The 10,152-nt window shown below is 37.0% G+C and overlaps 1 protein-coding gene across 1 annotated transcript; it reads left to right on the top strand.

Moving 5' to 3' along the window:
• The first annotated feature begins 522 nt into the window (after window positions 1-522).
• Window positions 523-10,002, top strand: cel (carboxyl ester lipase). The gene is made up of 12 exons (XM_015401500.1): window positions 523-946; window positions 1,172-1,189; window positions 3,640-3,787; window positions 5,120-5,239; window positions 5,313-5,510; window positions 5,585-5,715; window positions 5,790-5,897; window positions 5,993-6,107; window positions 7,471-7,657; window positions 7,833-8,036; window positions 9,487-9,696; window positions 9,785-10,002. Exons 3-12 carry the CDS (start codon window positions 3,709-3,711, stop codon window positions 9,966-9,968), a joined length of 1,536 nt encoding a protein of 511 aa, XP_015256986.1. The 5' UTR covers window positions 523-946; window positions 1,172-1,189; window positions 3,640-3,708; the 3' UTR covers window positions 9,969-10,002.
• Window positions 10,003-10,152: the final 150 nt, after the last annotated feature.

The raw sequence follows: 10,152 nt of genomic DNA, 5'->3' as shown, positions 1-10,152 counted from the left end.
AAACTCTGGCTGTGTTTGATTTTGGGATCGGATCTTTCCAAGGGGGCCGGAAGTGAAAATAAGGAAGCCAGACGAGTTTGGCTATAGAATCAAATCAGTCCAGCCTTCTCCAGCAGTCACCACCCCTTATTCAGTCTAAACTCCATGACAATTGACTCAGATAGCAGGCAAAGAATGGATGCCGAACTTCTCACTACTGTTCTCTGTGTTAATCACATTCTTGAGCAGCTTCAGCAGCAGTACCGTCGTCACAGATATCAGACTGTATTCCTCCACTGCACAGATATTTGAATCTGTGCTTTAATGTGAGCCATCATGCACAGGTTCATCATTTGCACAGGGACATATAAAACATTTTAAACAATCAAACATTACCTGCTTTATATGTGACTAAATAACCATTTAGAATAACTCTTTTTATTGATTTAAGATGAAAATATTCACATACTTGTATTATATTAAACTGTACTTACAATATTCACCACTGTTCTTCATGATTTCTCTTTTTCCTCTTAGCACGGAGCAGCCAGCTTGCTTGGACTCGAATGGATCACGGGATACCCTAAGTGAAGAAGAATAAACTGGACCTGTCCTTCCAACCAGGCTAAAAGAATGCTGCACTTGTCGGCTGCGTACAAAGGAGTCTTCGAATCCAAAGAGAAGTTGCACAGATAAATCTGACCTTTGGAGGATGCAGCCCCCACATTTGAACATAGCCTCTGTGTCTTTCAAACCTGCCACACCGAAGAGGAGCCATCATGGAAGGTCACATGCAAAGACCAGAATCTGCAGACTGATCAAGGCTAAGTGGAGACGTGGCTAGCTTCAGAACCAGATCTGTGCAAAACAGACCTTTTATATAATTTCTCTGAGTTACAGGGAACTTTCAGTTGCTGAAGAGACTGAAGGAGTGGAGCACTTGAGAAGAAAAAGCTCCCCTGGAAAGGTATGACCTTTGAGTCAGTGAGGCCCCCCTGCAGGTTGGCCAGTGGGTTTATTTCAGAGACTGTAGAGTTTTGGGACAATACAAAATTTAAAACTTCTGATCCCAGAACTTGTTTGATGTCTTGAACTTTCCTACAGGGTACAGTCCAATTTACATTGTTGCTCCAGTCTTCAATCTGCAAATGGAAAATGTTAATGTATTTTTTCCCTTTTTATTCCCTTTTAGTTTCCCTTCTTGCAATCGGTGAGTTAGTTTACAGTTTTTTTTTTTGCTTCCTTTTAAGTTTGTTGTATTGTTTTACATGTCAGTATTTGCATTGTATCATATGAGCTGCTTATTTTAATTGTTTCATTTTGCATATAGATAGATATCATTAGTTATCTTTTCTTTTTTATTGAAATATAATTTCACGGAGTAAAAATCAGTTGCTGTTCTTGGAAACCCTTAATTTTAGTTTTTTCCTTCATATTGTTGATCCGGGTTCTTACTTTTTTTATTTAACAATCCTAAAACCTGTTGGTTTTCTTTAAACATTTGTAAATCAAAATAAAGAATTTGGAATTTTATAACTTTTGCCTTTAGCTTCTGACTTACATCTTGTGATCAAAAGCCTGGAGCAACATCTCCTGGTAATTCAGTTGGATCTTTAATTGTCTAAAGTTTAATCATTTTGCAAAACATTACTCATAGCGGAGGATTAAAACCTCAGATGCATCACTTATCTTCGTAGGTTAGAGCCCATATTGGAGCCAACTTTTTTCTTTATCCTAAACATGTAGCCAAAACCACTGACAGCTCCCACATTTCTTGGTTAAAACTCATTGTCAGAGTAAGATCAACATAAAAGAAGTATCAATAAAAATGGGTAACATTAAAGCCAAAATGGCAAGAAGAAAAACACGGAACTTAACAATAAAACAGTAAATAATAAAACGTGTGAAAACAATCAATAATAGATACTAGAAAATGAAGCGAAAACTGAAAGTTTTATTAATGATTTATAATTAGACAGGTCCGTTATAGTCAAATAGGGAAGGCTTAAAATAAGTTTTACATTTTGGTTTTGTGTTTTAGAAATCGTGGTAACATGGAATCTGTTCCATGTTTTTGTATTATTCTAAATACATTTTAATAATTGCATTACCTGATAAAGAACAGCCAAACTAGACTTTTTTTTAAATAATGCGTATTTTTTTTATTAACACTTACAATGAAGAAACCCATTAGGTAACAGTAAACAGTGCAGCTTCTACATGTAGAAATAACAGGTAGGCTGTAAGCTTTACAACCTCAGCAGTGTTTTGAGACTTTGAGCTGAGTTACACAGCTGTACAAACAAAGTCTTGTTTCCTGATAAATAGGATTTAGTGTTTTCCCCCTGGTGATAGGGTGGCAACCTTTTCAAAACAAGAAAAATAACCAGCCATAAACCCCCAAAATTATGTACATATGCAAATAAAATACATAGGATGCACTCATGGAATCAGGAATATCAATACACAACATGGATAACTAAAAACTTTCCCTGAAAATTTTCTTGTCAAAAATGTTCTTGTCAAAAAACAATGTTCAGTAAATTGTTCAGTAATGCCAAGTTATGTTTGGCATGGATTAAAAAGTCTGCATTTGAAACAAATAAAAGCTATAAACTTGAGCCAAAGATGCACTTTTTCTCTTTTAAAACATCTAGAGTTACGCCACAACAAACCAGTCTTTCGAATGATTGTTTGATTGATTGCATTGATTAAATGATTGATTGAATAACTTTATTGATCTCACAGTGGAGAAATGTACTCTTTACATCAGCTCAAACAGTCAAAGGAGAAGAAGAAGGTACCAATGGGTTTGTGTTTACATGGGTATTTATATATTTATTTATCCATCTATATATATAGATTGATATTCATACTTCTATAGTTATTACGCATATATAAAGTTATTCATGCATCTGTATGAAGAAAATGTATTTACTTAACATGGTTTCTGTAGGTGGATCTCATGCCGTCAGATTTTTGAAAGATTTTTGGAATATCGAAAACTTAACCTGTAATTTTTTCTTTTTTTTTATTTAAATGGTCTAAACATTGTTGATCTTTTTTCTATCCTATTCGACCATTTTTCTTCGTGTTCAAAAGCTGCAAAAAATGTGAGTGCTAAATCTTCACCACATGTTTTTTCCACATTTTTTCACCAGCAAACGTCAGCTAGTTAATCATATGTATCCGTGAGAAAAAAATGCACATAAGGTGCATATGTCCCAGATGTTGCTGTGGCATATGTCATGGGCAGGTCTCCTTTATAAATAGGAGCCTGAAAAACAATCCTGGTGTTCACAGAGGAATCCAACTGACAATGTTTGGGATTTTGATTGCAGCTGCCATCTTGCTGGAAACCGTCTCTGCCATCTCCGTAGGTTCAATTTTAATAAGAAAATTCCTAAATTAAGGGTTTCCAGTAGCTTACATGTCATTTTAGATAAAAAACAAAAAAAAAATCTTACAGTGTTGTGTCACTAAAGCAGCTATATTAATATTTTAGTTAATCTGTAGTGCGGAAAATGTACTTGACTTTGTGTTTGAAGATATGATTGAGTTATGCAGGCTGCCTAACTATATTATAAATATAATTTTGAATCCTTCATTTAATAATAACTAACCCCATGTATTTAATTTTTCTTTGCTGACCTTTTACAGCTTGGTGTTGTCTCTACCGAGGGAGGACAGGTAGAGGGAAAAAATGTTTACCTTGGGTACAAGCGCTACATGGACATTTTCAAAGGCATTCCCTTTGCTGGGGTTCCTGGAAGGTTTGAGAAGCCAACGCGTCACCAAGGCTGGGATGGTGGGTAAATCAGCCAAACTGTCACTTATGTCTATTAAAACCTTTGGCCTTTCAAAAAAGACAGATTACAAAGACTTTTGACAGGAATGTAGAAAATGAAACATGGTAACTTCTACATGAAGCATGTAGAATAGCCCTTTAGAGCCAAATGAAGGTCTGGCACTCATCCTGACTTCAGCTGTTAGCAGCTTAAAGTTAGCCTAATGTTTTTCTTGCAGTGCTTATGCACAGTGTTGGTTTCATTACATAAAAATGCAACTAGTTATTGTTCCTAGTTTCTTTTCTAAAAAGTTAACGAAGTTAGCAGCTTAGTTTGGAGTCACTAGCTGAGTTACTGCACAACCTCTAAGCCATATATTATACTTTTTATACTATAAAACATCACTTAAGTTGGATGACATATTGTGAGAGCTGGGAGTTTTAATTAAAAACTGAAACTCACAGATAAAGCAGAACATCATAAGAGTAGCAGCGGATGACGCTAGGAATGAATTTGTAATTTATTTATAACTTAGAAGCTGTAGTGACATATTTTTTTCAGTATGCCCTATGCATTTACATTTCAGTCTTCTAATGTGCCTTTATTTAGTCAAATAATAAAACATGTAAAGGGAGCTGTTAAAAGAAGCAATTAAGTGTTTTAAAGTGCTGTTTTTAACTTTAAAATAAAAAAAAAATTATCTTCAACTTTAAGCATATATAAAGCATATATACATAAGTGATGTTGGCACAATACATGACCACAGATTACACTTTTGCAGCACCTCTAGTCCACTTTGAATTTTCAAAAAAGGAAATTAACCTATTTTGGGTCACAAATGTCCTTTATTACATCTTAACCCTTTAAAGCCTGATCCAAGAATAAAACAAAACAGAAAATTACTTTTTTTTTGTTTTAATTCCTTATTTGCCCTTTTACCTTAATACGTAAACAGAAAAAACAGAATTACATTTTTGATATTAATAATTTATTACTATGCGATAGGTCGAGATTATTTTTTATGTATTCTTCTACTGGCTGTTATCAGGTATATCTGATTGTGTACAATAGGATTTTGAACAAAGTTTTTTACCATTAAATTATGCAAAAGGTGTCAGATGCAAAACATTTCAGAAACCGTATGTATCAAATACGATACATTTGGCATTACAGGGTTAAATCACAATGGAATGTGAAATAATGCCCATGTTTGCATTTCCTTTATATGCCTTTCTTACACTTTTTTTTTCATTTGATCAAAAACCATGTCACAGACACAAATTTACTTTACCACAATTTATGCACCTACAGCTATCTTAAAATTTGTACCTCACGTGTCTGTCTCTAAACAGGTATTCTGAAGGCCACTAGCTACAAGGAGAGATGCCTTCAGCTGACTATTCTAATGAATGATGTCTATGGCAGTGAGGATTGTCTCTACCTGAATATCTGGGTTCCTCACATCAAATCGGGTAAATCCTGGAATTAAAACACTGTGTCTGAGATATAGCCAGGGCTAACTTCAATATTCCCCTATTTTTTCAGTGGCCTCCGATCTCCCTGTTATGGTCTGGATCTTTGGTGGAGGTTTCCTGGTTGGCGGCTCAATGGGCGCTAACTTCCTAGATAACTATCTGTACAGCGGACAGGAAATCGCAGACAGAGGAAATGTTATTGTTGTGACACTAGGATACCGTGTGGGAGCTCTTGGCTTCCTGAGCACCGGTGACTCTTCTATGCCAGGTAGGTAACCGTTAAAAAAGATTCTGATGTTATTTTAACCTTTTATTGCAAACTTCACTTGGGTTCTTGTTTAGGAAATTATGGTCTGTGGGACCAGCAGGCCGCCATCGCATGGGTGCACAGAAACATCAAATCATTTGGAGGAGACCCCAACAAAATCACCATCTTTGGAGAGTCTGCTGGAGGAGCCAGTGTTAGCTTTCAGGTAAGAAACTGCCTGAACTAAGAAGTTCAAAAAATGAAAAAAAAAAATATATATATTTCTGCTTTTTGCCTCAGACCCTCACTCCGCACAACAAGGGGCTCATAAGGAGAGCCATCTCTCAGAGCGGTGTTGCTCTTTGCCCTTGGGCTGTTAACAGAAACCCTCGCAAGTTTACGGAAGAGGTAGGTGGGTCCTCTTATGGTTTGTACCATCGAGGTTACATATTTTTAAAACCTAGTGATGGGACTTTTTTTTTTTTTTAACCTTAAACCTCTAGATTGCTCTGAAAGTCAACTGTCCCACCGATCATAACATGGCCAAGTGTCTTAAGATGACCGATCCCAAGACTCTGACTTTGGCGGCAACTATCAATTTGTCCGGTTCTCCTGACGGTAAGCTATGCACTTATATCTGACCTCATGCCAGACCAAAACATTGTAAAGTGGATCACAAAAAAAAAAAAAAACATGTGTGCCAGTTGGAAAAACTCCCATAAACCCTTGAGCACTCTGCAGAGGTTTAAAATAAATATTTCATTTGAAATAGAAAGAGAAAGACTGGACTTAAATGGTAAATATGTGCAAATCTTAACACAGGTTTAAATCTAAATCAGCTGTAAACAGGAACCATTGTTGGATAAATACACAAAAGTTTTAATCCCTTTAGCCTTACATGTTTATTTTTTATGGGAAAGGCCCAATATATTGTCTATAAAGACCTTCATTTTTTTATTAACTTTACTAATATGAAACATTTTCTAAACAGTGATGTCATTTTCTCAGTTTGAAGGTGTTCTACATATCCTCTAATGAGCCACTGGGAAAAAAACAAAACAATTTACAAGCTTATTCTCTGTTTTGGCAACAAATTCCATAGGACACTTGATTCGTTACAATAAAGAAAATTTGACTCACAAGTAAATTTTCCTGAAATAAATAACAGGTATCAAAATTAATGGGAAAAAAATATTTTAAGTAGGACTGCATGGTGGTATAATTGATAGCACTGCTGCCTTGCATCAAGAAGGTTCTGTGTTAGATTCCCGGCCCAGAGTCTTTCTGCATAGAGTTAGCATGTTTTCCCTGTGCATGAGTGGGTTCTCTCCAGGTACTCCGGCAGACCTGTCTTGGTGTCTCCCTCCGACAGACTAGCAACCTGTCCATTGTGTAGCCAGCCTTTCACCAATAGGATACCGGAGATAGGCACTGATCCACTGCGACCATGACGGATTAAGCGGAGATGACCGATGGAATAGTTTAACTAAAATTAAAGCAGCACTGTGCAACTTTTAGCCACTAGGGGAACTAGATCTTGTACAGTGCCACAAAATGGAACAGTCTTCCTCTGTGTTCTCAAATCCAACACAGCAGACCACTTCGGACCAGCAAATTGAAAAGTCGTGCAGTTACTTGTAAAAACAAGGCCACTTCTACCCCAATAGATTAAATCCTACATAAGAGAACCAAAAATATGTCTGATCAAGTGTCATCATGTCTGTTTCATTGCCTAACAATAAAATTCTGCAGTTAGAGCTCAAAGTGCTGTTAAGTGGCACTCTGGGTTCATTACTCAATCAGCAATGTGTCAGACCCTTATGTTATACAGACAATATGTCATTAATCATGACATGTTTATTTCCATGATATCCCCTAAGACTCAAGTCAGGATTAAGTTTAAACATCAGAGGCAAATCTACATTTTTGTAATCAACACTTTGCATTACAATTTATCCATTTTCATGTCTCCATTTGTCAGCCCCTATTGTGTACAACCTGGCTCTGTCTCCTGTGATTGATGGCGACTTCCTGCCAGATGACCCGTCCAATCTGTTCCACAATGCTGCCGACATTGACTACATGGCTGGAGCTAATGACATGGATGGACACATCTTCACAGGCTTAGATGTTCCATCAGTCAACTCGGGCCTCTTAGACACCACTGTGTGAGTTACAATAGACTTACTGAACTTTGGGAAAAATGTAACATGTTGGGAGCAGTTTAAGTATAAAAGCTTTAAACCACTCTTGATTTCTATAGCCTTTTCTTTTAGGAATCCAATGAAAAAACACGTGTCTTTAGATTTCAGTCTAATTTTAGTCTTCTCCTCTTGACTGCAGTGATGAGGTGAAGAGGCTCTTGCGCTCCTTTACCAAGGAGAAAGGAACGCTTGGTTCGGACAATGCCTTTGCCACATACAGCTCAGAGTGGGGAAGTAATCCAAGCGGGAAAGATATCAAAAAAACTGTTGTGGCCATCGAAACAGACTACATCTTCTTGATTCCAACTCAGGCAGCTCTTTATCTTCATGCCTCCAATGCTGGGTAAGAAAAAGATCCTTCTCAACAAGTATCGCTTGCAGAGATTTCTATAGAAGCTGAAGAGGAGCTTAACAATTTGTAAAAGTCTTCTTCTAAATATAGCTCAATGCCTTTAGTCGTCTCTTCATTGGTAAACAAATTGCACCTGTAGGTAATTTTCTCTCAGTATACATACATAGACAAAACTGTTGGTACCCCTAGTAAATGAAAGAAAAACCCACATGGTCACAGAAATAATTTGAATCAAACAAAAGTGATTTTTGAAATTTACCAAATAAAAGTCAGACATTGCTTTTGAACCATACTGCAACAGAATAAGAAAAAAAAATTGAACACACTTACAAAACAGGCCTGGATAAAATGATGGTACTCCTTAAAATAGTGCATGGGGATGTACACATTAAATCAAGGCATTTCCCCTAGTCAGCATAATAACCCCAAAAAATCTATAATTTTTTTAAAGCTTTTTATTGTCATTACTCTGTCACAAGTACAGAGCAACAAAACGAACTCTCTGCATTTAACCCATCCCTTTGGGTAGCAGTGGGCTGCCTTATGCGACGTATGGGGAGCAGTGTGGGGTTAAGGGTCTTTTGCTCAGGGACCCAGTGTGGCAATCTGTGGGAGTGGGGCTCGAGCTCAGAACCTCTGGATTCCAAGCTCTTTGTTCTAACCACTAGGCCGCCACTCCCCGTTTTGTGAATCATGACCTAAATCTTAAATGGAGTAAATGAAACGTGCTGTCATGACAAGGCACCCTTCAACTGGGACAGTTTGCTAATGAGGAGTGGGTCGAAATACGTGCTGAGACTAGGTGCAGAATTATCAATGCCAGTTACAGGAATTGTTTGTTTGCAACAATTGTATCAAAAACTTGTGCAATAAATATATCAAGTTAAGGGTACCATCATTTTTTGTCAGACCTGAGTTTATTTTGTTCATAGTTTTGATAAAGCATAGTTGAAAAGCAATGTCTGACTTGATCTTTTCAAGTTATTTCTTGACCATTTTGGGTTTTTCTTCCAAGAAACTATTATATATATATATATATATATAACATTCTCAAAAGCAAAATATGTACATAGGGATGCAGTAGGTTTATAAATAATAATGTGCAGCTAATGCTTGTCCAGCGAATGAGATGGACTGATCGCCAGCAGGGATGTTTGTGAGTGGATGATCATGTGTGTGCCTAAGGAGGAGATGTATGAAGGTAGCTGGAGGAGGAAGGATGCTTGTGAGAAGGGAGGTGATGTGTCTGGTTGTTTTGGTTTGTTGAAAATTCATTTATTTATTTCAGCAATAGATTTTTTTCTTTTTTTTTTCTTTACTGATTTTGATAAATAGCCAAGAAAATATTTCCAGTGGTCCCCAAACTCTGACAAAATAAGGATAGGTTTAAGGTTTATAAATATTCTGAGTTACTGTTTGTATATTTAATTTTCCACTAAAGAACTGGTCGCACCTATTCGTACCTGTTCTCCGAACCCAACCGTCTGGGAGGCCTCCTCACACCCTTCCCCAGCTGGCTTGGAGCTGACCACGCTGATGACTTGCAGTATGTCTTCGGAAAGCCATTCTCCACCCCACTGGGATACTGGCCTCGCCACCGTGACGTTTCTGGATACATGATCGCCTACTGGACCAACTTTGCCAAGACGGGGTATAACAGCAACACAAAATACATTTACCAACTACAGAAACTGATCACTTTATTCCTGACATTTTCTTTTTTCTGATTATGGTTCCAGAGACCCTAACACAGGAGATCTGAGTGTTCCTGCTTCATGGCCAGCATTCACGTCCACTGGACACAAGTTTGTAGAAATCAATGGAGACATGGACAGCAGCTACGTAAAAGAGAAGCTTAGGATGCGTTATGTGAATTTCTGGACCAGCGTCTTGCCCAACCTTCCTACAATCTACTCAGATTAAAGATCTTGTGTTTGTTATAAATCCAATTGTCAACAGTGGCATGAAAATAAATGATTAAAAGAAACAAAATCTGTTCTCTTGTTTTGTTTTTTTGCTTTTATTCGTTTAATTGATTATCTTTAAAGCTACAGTGTGTAATAATTACAGGGATATACAGTCAGAAATGTAATATATTATACATAAC

The sequence above is a fragment of the Cyprinodon variegatus genome, unplaced genomic scaffold (assembly GCF_000732505.1).
Source record: "Cyprinodon variegatus isolate N-32 unplaced genomic scaffold, C_variegatus-1.0 Scaffold32, whole genome shotgun sequence".
Classification (NCBI taxonomy): domain Eukaryota; kingdom Metazoa; phylum Chordata; class Actinopteri; order Cyprinodontiformes; family Cyprinodontidae; genus Cyprinodon; species Cyprinodon variegatus.
This window is presented reverse-complemented; position numbering and strand designations above follow the sequence as displayed.